We start from the raw sequence: 19,101 nt of genomic DNA on the forward strand, positions 1-19,101 counted from the left end.
CAAAATCCGACTCTGGGGGGCGCTATTCACTTTTTCCACAGCGCCGTTAATTAACAGCGCTGTGGTTTAAGTACCCTTAGCGGCCGCCATTAAAAGGCGTATCGGCGGTCGCTAAGGGGTTAAGGGGAAAATGTGTGTGTATAATTGTCACATATAAATAAATGTGTAATCAGGTGTCAGATCTAGTCTGCGGCTCAATATTACTGCAAAAAATGACATGACAGGATTCATCTATATCTATCTATATAATTGTCTAAGGGTTTTTCTGTCTGTCCTGGAAATCCCGCGTCTCTGATTGGTCGAGGCCGCCAGGCATAGCGACGATGATGTCATAAAGGTCGCCTCGCCCAATCAGCGACGGGCACAGTCATCACTGTCCATACACTACGGGGACAGCATATTCTAGAATACCCGACGCGCTAGAATCCGCCCACAATCTAGTAATATATATCTATCTATATACAGTCAGGGGCCTTCTAGCATCTTATATAGAGGAGGCCCCGCTCCCTCCGTGCACCGGGATTCCGCTCTCTCACACACAGTCGGAGGTTTCCTAGTTGCACAGAGGGAGCGGCGCTACAGCCACAACCCCGGGAACAGTGACAGCCCCGGATCCTCCACACAACACAGCCTCCGCTCAGCTGTTCTGCCGGACATGCGCAGTGACACCACACAGCTCAAACAGGACACTCCACTCCTCTACGTTCCTTTCCCATCTCTATGACAACGCGTACGTCTGACGTCACTGCAAATTTCAAGCTGCGCACCACTCAGCCAATCACCGCACATAAATCACGAGGACGTCACAACCGCACGATCTGACCAATGAACGACAAGATATGGGCCCCGCCCCTCTGTCAACGTTTGACCAATCCCAGCGGCCGGTATGTTCCGGAAATGATTGTCCGCGGTGAAGAGGAAGCCGGAAGTGACCGCGAGGGACTGCGCGGAGCCCGGAATGGAGCGGTGACCGGAGCCCATGGAAGGGGCGGAGCCTGGGGACACCGGAAGCGGAGAACCTGGGGCGGTGTACACCATGGAGAACAAGCCCATAGTTACCTGTGAGACCTGTGTCCTGTATATACTGTATCCTCCTGTATACTCCCTGTATATACCGTATACCCCCTGTATATACTGTACACTGCCTGTATACACCGTGCACCCCCTGTATATACTGTATCCTCCTGTATACACCGTGTATATACCGTATACCCCCTGTATATACTGTATCCTCCTTTATACACCGTGTATATACCGTATACCCCCTGTATACTCCCTGTATATACTGTATCCTCCTGTATATACTGTATCCTCCTGTATACACCGTGTATATACCGTATACCCCCTGTATACTCCCTGTATATACTGTATCCTCCTGTATATACTGTATCCTCCTGTATACACCGTGCACCCCCTGTATACTTCCTGTATATACTGTATCCTCCTGTATATACTGTATCCTCCTGTATACTCCCTGTATATACCGTATACCCCCTGTATATACTGTACACTGCCTGTATACACCGTGCACCCCCTGTATATACTGTATCCTCCTGTATATACTGTATCCTCCTTTATACACCGTGTATATACTGTATACTCTGTATACTCCCTGTATATACTGTATCCTCCTGTATATACCATGTACCCCCTGTATATACTGTATACTATGTATACTCACTGTATATACTGTATCCTCCTGTATATACTGTATCCTCCTTTATACACCGTGTATATACTGTATACTATGTATACTCACTGTATATACTGTATCCTCCTGTATACACCATGTACCCCCTGTATATACTGTATCCTCCTGTATACACCGTGCACCCCCTGTATACTTCCTGTATATACTGTATCCTCCTGTATATACTGTATCCTCCTGTATACACCGTGTATATACTGTATCCTCCTGTATACACCGTTCACCCCCTGTATACTTCCTGTATATACTGTATCCTCCTGTATATACTGTATCCTCCTTTATACACCGTGTATATACTGTATCCTCCTGTATACACCATGCACCCCCTGTATACTTCCTGTATATACTGTATCCTCCTGTATATACTGTATCCTCCTTTATACACCGTGTATATACTGTATCCTCCTGTATACACCATGTACCCCCTGTATATACTGTATCCTCCTGTATACACCGTGTACCCCCTGTATATACTGTATCCTCCTGTATACACCGTGTACCCCCTGTATATACTGTATCCTCCTGTATATACTGTATCCTCCTTTATACACCATGTATATACTGTATACTATGTATACTCCCTGTATATACTGTATCCTCCTGTATACACCATGTACCCCCTGTATATACTGTATCCTCCTGTATACACCATGTACCCCCTGTATATACTGTATCCTCCTGTATACACCGTTCACCCCCTGTATACTTCCTGTATATACTGTATCCTCCTTTATACACCGTGTATATACTGTATACTCTGTATATACTGTATCCTCCTGTATACTCCCTGTATATACCGTATACCCCCTGTATATACTGTACACTGCCTGTATACACCGTGCACCCCCTGTATATACTGTATCCTCCTGTATATACTGTATCCTCCTTTATACACCGTGTATATACTGTATACTCTGTATACTCCCTGTATATACTGTATCCTCCTGTATACACCATGTACCCCCTGTATATACTGTATCCTCCTGTATACACCGTGCACCCCCTGTATACTTCCTGTATATACTGTATCCTCCTGTATATACTGTATCCTCCTGTATACTCCCTGTATATACCGTATACCCCCTGTATACACCATGTACCCCCTGTATATACTGTATCCTCCTGTATATACTGTATCCTCCTTTATACACCGTGTATATACTGTATACTCTGTATACTCCCTGTATATACTGTATCCTCCTGTATACACCGTGTACCCCCTGTATATACTGTATCCTCCTGTATACACCGTGCACCCCCTGTATACTTCCTGTATATACTGTATCCTCCTGTATATACTGTATCCTCCTTTATACACCGTGTATATACTGTATACTCTGTATACTCCCTGTATATACTGTATCCTCCTGTATACACCATGTACCCCCTGTATATACTGTATCCTCCTGTATACACCGTGCACCCCCTGTATACTTCCTGTATATACTGTATCCTCCTGTATATACTGTATCCTCCTGTATACTCCCTGTATATACTGTATACCCCCTGTATACACCGTGCACCCCCTGTATATACTGTACACTTGTTTCCTGCCTGTATATACTGTGTGCCCCTGTATACTCCCTGTATATATTGTATACTCCATATACTCCCTGTCTACACCGCATGAATTATACACACTCCCTGTACTGCCCCACGTGTATCTGTACATAATACCTGTATATACTGTGTACTCCTATACACACTCCCTGTACTGCCCCATATATATCTGTACATAATACCTGTATATACTGTGTACCCCTATACACACTCCCTGTACTGCCCCATATATATCTGTACATAATACCTGTATATACTGTGTACCCCTATACACACTCCCTGTACTGCCCCATATATATCTGTACATAATACCTGTATATACTGTGTACCCCTATACACACTCCCTGTACTGCCCCACGTATATCTGTACATAATACCTGTATATACTGTGTACCCCTATACACACTCCCTGTACTGCCCCATATATATCTGTACATAATACCTGTATATACTGTGTACCCCTATACACACTCCCTGTACTGCCCGACGTGTATCTGTACATAATACCTGTATATACTGTGTACCCCTATACACACTCCCTGTACTGCCCCATATATATCTGTACATAATACCTATATATACTGTGTACCCCTATACACACTCCCTGTACTGCCCCATATATATCTGTACATAATACCTGTATATACTGTGTACCCCTATACACACTCCCTGTACTGCCCCATATATATCTGTACATAATACCTGTATATACTGTGTACCCCTATACACACTCCCTGTGCTGCCCCATATATATCTGTACATAATACCTGTATATACTGTGTACCCCTATACACACTCCCTGTACTGCCCCACGTATATCTGTACATAATACCTGTATATACTGTGTACCCCTATACACACTCCCTGTGCTGCCCCATATATATCTGTACATAATACCTGTATATACTGTGTACCCCTATACACACTCCCTGTGCTGCCCCATATATATCTGTACATAATACCTGTATATACTGTGTACCCCTATACACACTCCCTGTACTGCCCGACGTGTATCTGTACATAATACCTGTATATACTGTGTACCCCTATACACACTCCCTGTACTGCCCCATATATATCTGTACATAATACCTGTATATACTGTGTACCCCTATACACACTCCCTGTACTGCCCGACGTGTATCTGTACATAATACCTGTATATACTGTGTACCCCTATACACACTCCCTGTACTGCCCCATATATATCTGTACATAATACCTGTATATACTGTGTACCTCTATACACACTCCCTGTACTGCCCCATATATATCTGTACATAATACCTGTATATACTGTGTACCCCTATACACACTCCCTGTACTGCCCCATATATATCTGTACATAATACCTGTATATACTGTGTACTCCTATACACACTCCCTGTACTGCCCCACATATATCTGTACATAATACCTGTATATACTGTGTACCCCTATACACACTCCCTGTACTGCCCCATATATATCTGTACATAATACCTGTATATACTGTGTACCCCTATACACACTCCCTGTACTGCCCCACGTATATCTGTACATACTACCTGTATATACTGTGTACCCCTATACATACTCCCTGTGCTGCCCCATGTATATCTATACATAATACCTGTATATACTGTGTACCCCTATACACACTCCCTGTACTGCCCCATATATATCTGTACATAATACCTGTATATACTGTGTACCCCTATACACACTCCCTGTACTGCCCCACGTGTATCTGTACATAATACCTGTATATACTGTGTACCTCTACACACACTCCCTGTACTGCCCCATATATATCTGTACATAATACCTGTATATACTGTGTACCCCTATACACCCCTATACACACTCCCTGTACTGCCCCACATATATCTGTACATAATACCTGTATATACAGTGTACCCCTATACACACTCCCTGTACTGCCCCATGTATATCTGTACATAATACCTGTATATACTGTGTACCCCTATACACACTCCCTGTACTGCCCCATATATATCTGTGCATAATACCTGTATATACTGTGTACCTCTATACACACTCCCTGTACTGCCCCATATATATCTGTACATAATACCTGTATATACTGTGTACCCCTATACACACTCCCTGTACTGCCCCACATATATCTGTACATAATACCTGTATATACAGTGTACCCCTATACACACTCCCTGTACTGCCCCATATATATCTGTACATAATACCTGTATATACTGTGTCCCCCTATACACACTCCCTGTACTGCCCCATATATATCTGTACATAATACCTGTATATACTGTGTACCCCTATACACACTCCCTGTACTGCCCCATATATATCTGTACATAATACCTGTATATACTGTGTACCCCTATACACACTCCCTGTACTGCCCCATATATATCTGTACATAATACCTGTATATACAGTGTACCCCTATACACACTCCCTGTACTGCCCCATATATATCTGTACATAATACCTGTATATACTGTGTACCCCTATACACACTCCCTGTACTGCCCCATATATATCTGTACATAATACCTGTATATACTGTGTACCCCTATACACACTCCCTGTACTGCCCCATATATATCTGTACATAATACCTGTATATACTGTGTACCCCTATACACACTCCCTGTACTGCCCCATATATATCTGTACATAATACCTGTATATACTGTGTACCCCTATACACACTCCCTGTACTGCCCCATATATATCTGTACATAATACCTGTATATACTGTGTACCCCTATACACACTCCCTGTACTGCCCCATATATATCTGTACATAATACCTGTATATACTGTGTACCCCTATACACACTCCCTGTACTGCCCCATATATATCTGTACATAATACCTGTATATACTGTGTACCCCTATACACACTCACTGTACTGCCCCATATATATCTGTACATACCTATATATACTGTGTACCCCTATACACACTCCCTGTACTGCCCGACGTATATCTGTACATAATACCTGTATATACTGTGTACCCCTATACACACTCCCTGTACTGCCCCACATATATCTGTACATAATACCTGTATATACTGTGTACTCCTATACACACTCCCTGTACTGCCCCATATATATCTGTACATACCTATATATACTGTGTACCTCTATACACACTCCCTGTACTGCCCCATATATATCTGTACATAATACCTGTATATACTGTGTACCCCTATACACACTCCCTGTACTGCCCCATATATATCTGTACATAATACCTGTATATACTGTGTACCCCTATACACACTCCCTGTACTGCCCCATATATATCTGTACATAATACCTGTATATACTGTGTACCCCTATACACACTCCCTGTACTGCCCCATATATATCTGTACATAATACCTGTATATACTGTGTACCCCTATACAGACTCCCTGTGCTGCCCCATATATATCTGTACATACTACCTGTATATACTGTGTACCCCTATACACACTCCCTGTACTGCCCCATATATATCTGTACATACTACCTGTATATACTGTGTACCTCTATACACACTCCCTGTACTGCCCCATATATATCTGTACATAATACCTGTATATACTGTGTACCCCTATACACACTCCCTGTGCTGCCCCATATATATCTGTACATAATACCTGTATATACTGTGTACCCCTATACACACTCCCTGTGCTGCCCCATATATATCTGTACATACTACCTGTATATACTGTGTACCCCTATACACACTCCCTGTGCTGCCCCATATATATCTGTACATAATACCTGTATATACTGTGTACCCCTATACACACTCACTGTACTGCCCCATATATATCTGTACATACCTATATATACTGTGTACCCCTATACACACTCCCTGTACTGCCCCATATATATCTGTACATACTACCTGTATATACTGTGTACCCCTATACACACTCCCTGTGCTGCCCCATATATATCTGTACATACTACCTGTATATACTGTGTACCTCTATACACACTCCCTGTGCTGCCCCATATATATCTGTACATAATACCTGTATATACTGTGTACCTCTATACACACTCCCTGTGCTGCCCCATATATATCTGTACATACTACCTGTATATACTGTGTACCCCTATACACACTCCCTGTACTGCCCCATATATATCTGTACATAATACCTGTATATACTGTGTACCCCTATACACACTCCCTGTGCTGCCCCATATATATCTGTACATACTACCTGTATATACTGTGTACCTCTATACACACTCCCTGTGCTGCCCCATATATATCTGTACATAATACCTGTATATACTGTGTACCTCTATACACACTCCCTGTACTGCCCCATATATATCTGTACATAATACCTGTATATACTGTGTACCCCTATACACACTCCCTGTACTGCCCCATATATATCTGTACATACTACCTGTATATACTGTGTACCCCTATACACACTCCCTGTGCTGCCCCATATATATCTGTACATAATACCTGTATATACTGTGTACCCCTATACACACTCCCTGTACTGCCCCATATATATCTGTACATAATACCTGTATATACTGTGTACCCCTATACACACTCCCTGTACTGCCCCATATATATCTGTACATAATACCTATATATACTGTGTACCCCTATACACACTCCCTGTACTGCCCCACATATATCTGTACATACTACCTGTATATACTGTGTACCCCTATACACACTCCCTGTGCTGCCCCATATATATCTGTACATAATACCTGTATATACTGTGTACCCCTATACACACTCCCTGTACTGCCCCATATATATCTGTACATAATACCTGTATATACTGTGTACCTCTATACATACAGTAGATATAAAAAGTCTCCACACCCCTGTCACCTACCGGCTTCTCGGCATGTGACTTAGGTTAACCCTTGCAGGCGCAAGCCCATCTCCTCTCACTCAGTCCAGCATTCAGCCTCTGTCCTATCCTGTAATGGGAGCATAATTTGCACCCCGACACAGTCCATGCACCCCCGCTCATACACGCTGCCACCACTCGCCGAACACACGGGCGAAAAGACCCGGAAATATTACGACTATTGTCTGCCAATCACCAGGAGCCCACACTCTAAGGCTATGGATTCTTTTGAGCATACAAGGATCAGACTTATTAAAGTTTCAAGCTTTAATAGAAAAGGTACAGTGCTTGCAATAAAAGCTATAAAAATATGGAAATAAAAAGTGACATACAAATATGCAAAACAGTTCTAAAATAAAGGGAGAAAACTTACAGAAATATCTAAACTTTTCAGTACCCTGAGGGGGGATGAATATGGAATGGCTTGGCTGCCCCTCAATCTGTCAACGTGTTTCTATGTGTAAAGGCCTAATTCATAGAGTCCCCTTGGAGGTCAGATTTCTAGAGGTTAATATTCTAATCTCTGGTTAGTGACTGGATCCCGGCTATTTTACCAATGAATACATTGTTTTTCTTTGAACCTATTTGTGTGACGTTTCTCATAGTAAATATTTTCATGCTGCAATTGGCGTCTCTCTTCAAAAGAGTCAGAAGGTGTGAAATGTTTCCACCTGTGTGTTCTCAGGACATCCCCCTGGGGGGAGACTAGGAAGGCTGTCAGTTTCTGGGATAACCTAAGTCTTTGTGAGAGCTGCAGCCTAGACAGATGCTAATTTACTGCTGGTCATACATCCATACCAGGACATATTTCACTACAACCTCTAATATAATACCAAGTGTATGTCAAGTCGCAATCCCACCAAGAAGAATTATTTCAGGACTTGTTCCCCGTTAATGTCGTCCATAATCTGTACAAATCCACTGAGAAACGAACTGAAAGCATTTTGAGGGGAAATAATAACAATTCTGCAGTAATGTGGTTGCATAAATGTGAACACCCTCTTATAACTGGGGATGTGATTGTGCTCAGAATCAGCCAATCACATTTCCCCTCATGTTGCGTAGTAGTCAGTGCATAGCCACAGTGACCCCAGAGGGCGTGTCTCTGCTCTTGGAGGATTTTCCTGACACTTTCTGGTCCGTAAACAGCTGACAACCCAGCAAGGGATCTCATAGTGGATAGATAGTTGTCAGTCAGGACAAGGTACAAAAAACATTTCCAAGGCTTTAAATCTACCATGGCCACTGAAGGCGTCAAGAAGTGGCTGAAATCTGACAGATCAGTGACATTAGGTAGAGCTGGACGTCCCTCTGAAATTGCTGAAAATACCAGAAGAACATTGTCCCTGGAGGCTGCAAGAGGCCGATGGCAACAGTAAAGGAGCTGCAGGAATTTGTGGCCAGTCCTGGTTGTGTCCTGCATGTGACTATCTCCCGTATTTTTGATATGTCCAGAGTGTTGCGTGAGAAGATGGAGCCTTTTCTTACAAAAAAAAAGCCTAACGGCCTGGCTATGTTCTGTAAAACTTCCATCACATCGGCCAGAAGCAGGGAAACGTGTTCTGTCTGATGATACCGAGGGGGAACTTTGTGGCCGTAATTCCAAAAGACACAAAGCCAACACCAAGCATCACCAGAAGATCCCCATCCCCACAATGAGGCATGGTGGAGGCAGCATTGTGCTTTGGGGCAGTTTTTCTGCAGCTGGACCAGGATCCACAGATGAGGAGGAGGGGATTATGGACAGTCAAGATACCAAACGAATTTACATGAGACTCCTCCGGCCTCTGCTAAAAAACTGGAGGTGAGGAGGAATTTCGCCTTTCAGCAGAGAACGACCCTAAGCGACCTCCAAATCCCCAAAAGAACGGCTTCACCAGAAGAAGATGTATGTCCTGTAGCAGCCGAGCCCAGACCTGAACCCAAGGGGCAATCTGTGGTGACCTGAAGATGGCGCCCCCGTAATCTGACAGATGTGGAGCTACTGCAAGAAGGAGCCGGCAAAGTTTCCAATTCTAGCCGTGCCGCGCTGATAGATTGCCGCGCTGATAGATTGCCGCGCTGATAGATTGCCGCGCTGATAGATTGCCGCGCTGATAGACCCCGACCCAATAAGAGTATTATATCATAGTTGTTATTCTCCCCCAGTTCTTCCTAGTATGTGTGTGTATATGTTACGAGGTTTGAGTTGTGGCCTCTGACTTCTGTACCTCGCTCCCTCAGGTGCTGGAGACCAGAGTCTGTTCACTGCAGTGTATTCCACCCTGACACAGCAGCTGCCACGAGACGCGATGGAGTGGCGGAGGTGAGGGCACCGCCATTTATTGTCATTTTCCTTCTCATCCATATTGTAAAATGAGGGTCAATCTGATCCATATTGTAAAAGTGTATGTAGTCTCGGGGCCCCAAGGTATGGGAGCTAGAGGTGGTCCTGATCTACAAGGTTTGGTTTGGCGTTGGGTGGTGGCCCGTGTCTGTAGGGTATGGGGCAGGTGGCGGTCCCGTGGCTGTAGGGTATGGGGCAGGTGGCGGTCCCGTGGCTGTAGGGTATGGGGCAGGTGGCGGTCTCGTGGCTGTAGGGTTTGGGGCAGGTGGCGGTCCCGTGGCTGTAGGGTTTGGGGCAGGTGGCGGTCCCGTGGCTGTAGGGTTTGGGGCAGGTGGCGGTCCCGTGGCTGTAGGGTTTGGGGCAGGTGGCGGTCCCGTGGCTGTAGGGTTTGGGGCAGGTGGCGGTCCCGTGGCTGTAGGGTTTGGGGCAGGTGGCGGTCCCGTGGCTGTAGGGTTTGGGGCAGGTGGCGGTCCCGTGGCTGTAGGGTATGGGGCAGGTGGCGGTCCCGTGGCTGTAGGTTTTCGGGCAGGTGGCGGTCCCGTGGCTGTAGGGTTTGGGGCAGGTGGCGGTCCCGTGGCTGTAGGGTTTGGGGCAGGTGGCGGTCCCGTGGCTGTAGGGTATGGGGGCAGGTGGCGGTCCCGTGGCTGTAGGGTATGGGGCAGGTGGCGGTCCCGTGGCTGTAGGGTATGGGGCAGGTGGCGGTCACGTGGCTGTAGCGTATAGGGGCAGGTGGCGGTCCCGTGGGTGTAGCGTATAGGGACAGGTGGCGGTCCCGTGGCTGTAGGGTATGGGGCAGGTGGCGGTCCCGTGGCTGTAGGGTATGGGGCAGGTGGCGGTCCCGTGGCTGTAGGGTATGGGGCAGGTGGCGGTCCCGTGGCTGTAGGGTATGGGGCAGGTGGCGGTCCCGTGGTTGTAGGGTATGGGGCAGGTGGCGGTCCCGTGGCTGTAGGGTTTGGGGCAGGTGGCGGTCCCGTGGCTGTAGGGTATGGGGCAGGTGGCGGTCCCGTGGCTGTAGGGTTTGGGGCAGGTGGCGGTCCCGTGGCTGTAGGGTATGGGGCAGGTGGCGGTCCCGTGGCTGTAGGGTATGGGGCAGGTGGCGGTCCCGTGGCTGTAGGGTTTGGGGCAGGTGGCGGTCCCGTGGCTGTAGGGTATGGGGCAGGTGGTGGTCCCGTGGCTGTAGGTTTTCGGGCAGGTGGCGGTCCCGTGGCTGTAGGGTATGGGGCAGGTGGCGGTCCCGTGGCTGTAGGGTATGGGGCAGGTGGCGGTCCCGTGGCTGTAGGGTTTGGGGCAGGTGGCGGTCCCGTGGCTGTAGGGTATGGGGCAGGTGGTGGTCCCGTGGCTGTAGGTTTTCGGGCAGGTGGCGGTCCCGTGGCTGTAGGGTATGGGGCAGGTGGCGGTCCCGTGGCTGTAGGGTATGGGGCAGGTGGTGGTCCCGTGGCTGTAGGTTTTCGGGCAGGTGGCGGTCCCGTGGCTGTAGGGTTTGGGGCAGGTGGCGGTCCCGTGGCTGTAGGGTATGGGGCAGGTGGTGGTCCCGTGGCTGTAGGTTTTCGGGCAGGTGGTGGTCCCGTGGCTGTAGGTTTTCGGGCAGGTGGCGGTCCCGTGGCTGTAGGTTTTCGGGCAGGTGGCGGTCTCTGGGCGTTGTTAGTAATCATTTCTTCTTCTCGCCAGGGCTTATGGCCGTGCTCCGAAGATGATTCACCTGGAGTCCAACTTTGTCCAGTTTAAGGAAGAACTTCTGCCTAAAGAAGGGAACAAAGCGCTGCTGACTTTCCCGTTCCTGCACATCTACTGGACCGAGTGCTGTGTCAGTATTCTCAGCTGTGGCGGGTGACGGGGGTCACTGGACAAAGGGTAACAGGCTCCCCAGTAATGAGGAGACCCCAAACACGAGGGGTCAGTGTACTATTGCGGTGCCACACTCTTATCCGTAGTCTAGTATGGTGCGCCCCCCCCCTCACACAGTATGATGCGCCCCCCCCTCACAAAGTATGGTGCCCCCCCCTCATACAGTATGGTGCCCCCCCCCCCCCACACACAGTATGGTGCTCCAAAGAAAGGGGCTGCAGGGGTCCCTGGAGCTCTGTGTATAAGGGGCAGCGGGGGTCCCTGGAGCTCTGTGTATAAGGGGCAGCGGGGGTCCCTGGAGCTCTGTGTATAAGGGGCAGCGGGGGTCCCTGGAGCTCTGTGTATAAGGGGCAGCGGGGGTCCCTGGAGCTCTGTGTATAAGGGGCAGCGGGGGTCCCTGGAGCTCTGTGTATAAGGGGCAGCGGGGGTCCCTGGAGCTCTGTGTATGAGGGGCAGCGGGGGTCCCTGGAGCTCTGTGTATGAGGGGCAGCGGGGGTCCCTGGAGCTCTGTGTATAAGGGGCAGCGGGGGTCCCTGGAGCTGTGTATAAGGGGCAGCGGGGGTCCCTGGAGCTCTGTGTATAAGGGGCAGCGGGGGTCCGGTAGCTCTGTGTTTTATATCCGGGGGTCTATGATGTCTGTGTATAAGGTGCAGTAGGGTTGTGATGTGCAGAGAGCGTTTCCCACAGGCGGGGGAGGTGCGGGATCCTGCAGGCGTCCTGGGAGATTCCCACAGGATCTGGTGGAGCTGTGAGGTCGGAGGAGGTCTCGGTGTGTGACGTCTGAGTCTGGTGACGTCTGGTGTTATATGTGGAGCGTAGGAGACGTTCTGCCTGAGTGTAGCCGGAGCAGCAGAGTGAGCGGACTCCGCACTGGGACATCTATAGGGGCAGCACTGCATGTGGGGTATGTACAGAAGACTATTGATGGCAGTCGACCTGTATGTACGGGGCTGTGGCGGTGCTGGTGCGGCCCTGTAGATGCCAGTGGACAGGGAGGTGCTGATGCTGCCCTGTAGGTGCTGGTGGGCGATGCTGGTGCTGCCCTGTAGGTGCCGGTGGACGGGGGCGATGCTGGTGCTGCCCTGTAGATGCCGGTGGACGGGGGCGATGCTGGTACTGCCCTGTAGATGCCGGTGGACAGGGAGGTGCTGATGCTGCCCTGTAGGTGCTGGTGGGCGGTGCTGGTGCTGCCCTGTAGGTGCCAGTTGACAGGGCGGTGCTGGTTTCCCTGTAGATGCCGGTGGACGGGGGCGATGCTGGTGCGGCCCTGTAGATGCTGGTGGGCGATGCTGGTGTTGCCCTGTAGATGCCGGTGGACGGGGGCGATGCTGGTGCTGCCCTGTAGATGCTGGTGGGCGATGCTGGTGCTGCCCTGTAGATGCTGGTGGGCGATGCTGGTGTGGCCCTGTAGATGCCGGTGGACGGGGGCGATGCTGGTGCTGCCCTGTAGGTACCAGTGGACGGGGGCGATGCTGGTGTGGCCATGTAGATTCTGGTGGACGGGGGCGATGCTGGTGCTGCCCTGTAGATGCCGGTGGACGGGGGCGATGCTGGTGCTGCCCTGTAGATGCCGGTGGACGGGGGCGATGCTGGTGCAGCCCTGTAGATGCCGGTGGACGGGGGCGATGCTGGTGTGGCCCTGTAGATGCCGGTGGACGGGGGCGATGCTGGTGCGGCCCTGTAGATGCTGGTGGGCGATGCTGGTGCTGCCCTGTAGATGCCGGTGGACGGGGGCGATGCTGGTGCTGCCCTGTAGGTGCTGGTGGGCGATGCTGGTGCTGCCCTGTAGGTGCTGGTGGGCGATGCTGGTGTGGCCCTGTAGATGCCGGTGGACGGGGGCGATGCTGGTGCTGCCCTGTAGATGCCGGTGGACGGGGGCGATGCTGGTGCTGCCCTGTAGATGCTGGTGGGCGATGCTGGTGTGGCCCTGTAGATGCCGGTGGACGGGGGCGATGCTGGTGCTGCCCTGTAGATGCCGGTGGACGGGGGCGATGCTGGTGCTGCCCTGTAGGTGCCAGTTGACAGGGCGGTGCTGGTGCTGCCCTGTAGATGCCGGTGGACGGGGGCGATGCTGGTGCGGCCCTGTAGATGCTGGTGGGCGATGCTGGTGCTGCCCTGTAGATGCCGGTGGACGGGGGCGATGCTGGTGCTGCCCTGTAGATGCCGGTGGACGGGGGCGATGCTGGTGCTGCCCTGTAGATGCCGGTGGACGGGGGCGGTGCTGGTGCAGCCCTGTAGATGCTGGTGGGCGATGCTGGTGCGGCCATGTAGATGCCGGTGGACGGGGGCGATGCTGGTGTGGCCCTGTAGATGCCGCTGGACAGGGTCGATGCTGGTGCTGCCCTGTAGATGCCGCTGGATGGGGGCGATGCTGGTGCTGCCCTGTAGGTGCCGCTGGACAGGGGCGATGCTGGTGCGGCCCTGTAGATGCCGCTGGACGGGGGCGATGCTGGTGCGGCCCTGTAGATGCCGCTGGATGGGGGCGATGCTGGTGTGGCCGTGTAGATGTCGCTGGATCGGGGCGATGCTGGTGCGGCCCTGTAGATGCCGCTGGATGGGGGCGATGCTGGTGTGGCCGTGTAGATGCCGGTGGACAGGGCGGTGCTGGTGTGGCCCTGTAGATGCCGGTGGACGGGGGCGATGCTGGTGTGGCCCTGTAGATGCCGCTGGACGGGGGCGATGCTGGTGCCGCCTGTAGATGCCGCTGGATGGGGGCGATGCTGGTGTGGCCGTGTAGATGCCGGTGGACAGGGCGGTGCTGGTGTGGCCCTGTAGATGCCGGTGGACAGGGCGGTGCTGGTGTGGCCCTGTAGATGCCGGTGGACAGGGCGGTGCTGGTGTGGCCCTGTAGATGCCGGTGGACAGGGCGGTGCTGGTGTGGCCCTGTAGATGCCGGTGGACGGGGGCGATGCTGGTGTGGCCCTGTAGATGCCGGTGGATGGGGGCGATGCTGGTGCTGCCCTGTAGGTACCAGTGGACGGGGGCGATGCTGGTGTGGCCATGTAGATGCTGGTGGGCGATGCTGGTGCTGCCCTGTAGATGACGGGGGCGGTGCTGGTGCGGCCATGTAGATGCCAGTGGACGGGGGCGGTGCTGGTGCGGTCTTGTAGATGCAGGTGGACGGGGCGGTGCTGATGCAACCCTGTAGTTGACGGGGCGATGCTGGTGCGGCCTGTAGATGCCAGTGGACGGGGCGGTGCTGGTGCGGCCTGTAGATGCCAGTGGACGGGGCGGTTCTGATGCGGCCCTGTAAATGCAGGTGGACTGGGCAGTGCTGGTGCGGTCTTGTAGATGCCGGTGGACGGCGCGGTGATGGTGCGGTCTTGTAGATGCAGGTAGACGGGGCGGTGCTGATGCGGCCCTGTCGTTGACGGGGCGATGCTGGTGCGGTCTTGTAGATGCAGGTAGACGGGGCGGTGCTGATGCGGCCCTGTGGTTGACGGGGCGATGCTGGTGCGGTCTTGTAGATGCAAGTGGGCGGTGTCGGTGCGGCCTTGTAGATGCAGGTGGACGGGGCGGTGTTGGTGCGGCCTTGTAGATGCAGGTGGTCGGGGCGGTGCTGGTGCGGCCTTGTAGATGCAGGTGGACGGGGCGGTGTTGGTGCGGCCTTGTAGATGCAGGTGGACGGGGCGGTGCTGGTGCGGTCTTGTACATGTAAGTGGACGGGGCGGTGCTGGTGCCGTCCTGTAGATGCCGGTGGAGGGGGGCGGTGCTGATGCGGCCCTGTAGATGCCTGTGGACGGGGCGGTGCTGATGCGGCCTTGTCGTTGACGGGGCGATGCTGGTGCGGCCTTTAGATGCCAGTGGATGGGGCGGTGCTGGTGCGGTCTTGTAGATGCAGGTGGACGGGGCGGTGCTAATGCGGCCCTGTGTTTGACGGGGCGATGCTGGTGCGGCCCTGTGGTTGACGGGGCGATGCTGGTGCTGCCTGTAGATGCCAGTGGATGGGGCGGTGCTAATGCGGTCTTGTAGATGCAGGTGGACGGGGCGGTGTCGGTGCGGCCTGTAGATGCCAGTGGATGGGGTGGTGCTGGTGCGGTCTTGTAGATGCAGGTGGACGGGGCGGTGCTAATGCGGCCCTGTGGTTGACGGGGCGATGCTGGTGCGGCCTGTAGATGCCGGTGGACGGGGCGATTTGGTGCCGCCTGTAGATGCCGGTGGACGGGGCGATGCTGGTGCGGCGCTGTCGTTGACGGGGCGATGCTGGTGCGGCCTGTAGATTCCAGTGGATGGGGCGGTGCTAATGCGGTCTTGTAGATGCAGGTGGACGGGGCGGTGTCGGTGCGGCCTGTAGATGCCAGTGGATGGGGCGGTGCTGGTGCGGCCCTGTGGTTGACGGGGCGATGCTGGTGCGGCCTAGAGATGCCGGTGGACGGGGCGATGCTGGTGCCGCCTGTAGATGCCGGTGCCGCCTGTAGATGCCGGTGGACGGGGCAATGCTGGTGCCGCCTGTAGATGCCGGTGGACGGGGGCAATGCTGGTGCCGCCTGTAGATGCCGGTGGACGGGGCGATGCTGATGCGGCCCTGTAGATGCCGGTGGATGGGGTAGTGTTGCTGGTGGACATTGTGGTGCATGACCTGTCGCTCTGACCAGGCTCTTGTGTGTACTCGTGTCTTCTGCTGTCTGGACGTCGCTTGCTTTCACGTTGAGGCGATGGGCTCGGTAGTGGTGGGATTCACCCGGACCCTGTTCTCAGCGCAGTCTGTGTCCATTATATACCCTGACCTATGATCTCTGTGACTGTTCTCAGGATACAGAAGTGTATAAAGCCACCACCAAGGATGACCTCACCAAGTGGCAGAACTCGCTGCGCGCCCACGGTACCAATGACTGGTTGATAGTGATTGTGGAGAGCGAAGCCAAGAAAAAAAACAAAACCAACATCTTACCGCGAACGTCCATCGCCGACAAGATCCGCAGCGACTTCTGCAACAAGCAGAGCGACAGGTGAGGGTTTGGGGGCTTGTGACATGGGTCTGGCTGCCCCCCCTGTAGCTGCAGTTTCAGGGTCAGTATCTTCCCTCCTGCAGGTGCATGGTGCTCGTGGACCCCCTGAAGGACACGTCCCGCTCCCAGGAGTCCTGGTCTCTCTTTCTGTCAAAGCTGCGCACGCTGCTCCTCACTTCCTTCACCCGAAATCTTGGACACTTTGAAGACGAGATGAGAACCCTCCGAGAGAAGAGGACGGAGCCGGGCTGGAGCTTCTGTGACTACTTCATGGTGCAGGTGGGTGCGAGGTCGGCATAGTCTGTCCTAATGTCTAGTAGTGTGAGGGACCCCCAGAGATCCGCGCCCACCACACGAGCTGGAGCAGAGGTGATGACTGGTCGGCACATCATGGTGCAGGTGGGTGGTGCGAGGTCGGCATAGTCTGTCCTAATGTCTAGTAGTGTGAGGGGACCCCCAGAGATCCGCGCCCACCACGCCAGCTGGAGCAGAGGTGATGACTGGTCGGCACATCATGGTGCAGTGTGGTTGATGTCGGCAGAGGTGATGACTGGTCGGCACATCATGGTGCAGTGTGGTTGATGTCGGCAGAGGTGATGACTGGTCGGCACATCATGGTGCAGTGTGGTTGATGTCGGCTCTCCATCGCAGTCTCTCGCCCTCACAGCGTTGTCTTTTGCTCTGATGTCTCGGTTGCAGGAGGAGTTGGCCTTTGTCTTTGAGATGCTGCAGCAGTTTGAGGACGCCCTAGTCCAGTATGACGAGTTAGACGCCCTCTTCTCCCAGTATGTGCTGAACTTTGGTGCTGGTGGTGAGTAGACGACCCGCGCTCTGCCTGATCTTTGTCTTCAGTTTGTGTGGCCCCTGTGGATGTGTTCAGTGGCACTGCCGTCACTCTGCCTGGTGTCCTGTGGGCAGTGTCACTCTCTGCCATATCTGCCTGATTTCCTAATGAACCTGGCGCTCACCCCAGTGATGTTTCTTACCAGATGGGGCGAACTGGCTCAGTTCTTTTTGTCAGCCGGTGCAGAGCTGGGACGGTCTTGCACTAAGGAAACCCATTGACATGGAGAAAAGAGACTTGATTCAGCGCAGTCGGGCCAACCTTCTGGAGCTGCGGAGTTACCTCTTCTCTCGCCAGTGCACCCTGCTCCTCTTCCTGCAGCGGCCCTGGGAGGTGGCCGGCCGGGCTCTGGAGCTCCTCCATAACTGTGTGCAAGAGCTGCAGCTGCTGGAGGTGAGTGTCGGTGCTCCGCTCTGCACACCATCGTGATGGCCTACATGACAACTACTCTTTCCTTGTGTGACCCGGCAGGTGGTTGTTCCCCCGGGGGCTTTGGACTGTTGGGTGTTCCTGAGCTGTCTGGAAGTTTTGCAGAGGATCGAGGGCTGCTGTGAAAGAGCTCAGATAGACGCCAACATCTCCCACACTGTGGGGCTATGGAGCTACGCCACGGAAAAGGTTGGTGTGAGGTGCTGGCGCTGGAAGGAGTTTGGTGGAGCGAGGGTCTGATGTGGGGAGCGGGGGCAGAACCCGTGTCTGATGTGGGGAGCGGGGGCAGAATCAGGGTCTGATGTGGGGAGCGGGGGCAGAATCAGTGTCTGATGTGGGAAGCGGGGGCAGAATCAGGGTCTGATGTAGGGAGCGGGGGCAGAATCAGGGTCTGATGTAGGGAGCGGGGGCAGAATCAGGGTCTGATGTGGGGAGCGGGGGCAGAACCCGTGTCTGATGTGGGGAGCGGGGGCAGAATCAGTGTCTGATGTGAGGAGCGGGGGCAGAATCAGTGTCTGATGTGGGGAGCGGGGGCAGAATCAGTGTCTGATGTGGGAA

At 52.4% G+C, this 19,101-nt stretch overlaps 1 protein-coding gene across 2 annotated transcripts in view; it reads left to right on the top strand.

The window, feature by feature from the left end:
* Positions 1-899: 899 nt before the first annotated feature.
* TRAPPC10 (trafficking protein particle complex subunit 10) overlaps positions 900-19,101 on the top strand; it is a 98,673-nt gene continuing 80,471 nt past the window's right edge. The window contains exons 1-8 of one of the 2 annotated variants that reach the window (XM_069760389.1): positions 900-1,061; positions 10,374-10,455; positions 12,145-12,280; positions 17,074-17,270; positions 17,354-17,549; positions 17,970-18,081; positions 18,260-18,507; positions 18,586-18,732. In XM_069760389.1, coding sequence (XP_069616490.1) covers positions 980-1,061; positions 10,374-10,455; positions 12,145-12,280; positions 17,074-17,270; positions 17,354-17,549; positions 17,970-18,081; positions 18,260-18,507; positions 18,586-18,732 — 1,200 coding nt within the window. In that variant the 5' untranslated portion in view covers positions 900-979. The remainder of the gene's footprint in view (positions 1,062-10,373; positions 10,456-12,144; positions 12,281-17,073; positions 17,271-17,353; positions 17,550-17,969; positions 18,082-18,259; positions 18,508-18,585; positions 18,733-19,101) is intronic. The other variant, XM_069760388.1, reaches the window with a different exon arrangement.

This window comes from Ranitomeya imitator, chromosome 3 (assembly GCF_032444005.1).
Source record: "Ranitomeya imitator isolate aRanImi1 chromosome 3, aRanImi1.pri, whole genome shotgun sequence".
In the NCBI taxonomy this organism is placed as follows: Eukaryota; Metazoa; Chordata; class Amphibia; order Anura; family Dendrobatidae; genus Ranitomeya; species Ranitomeya imitator.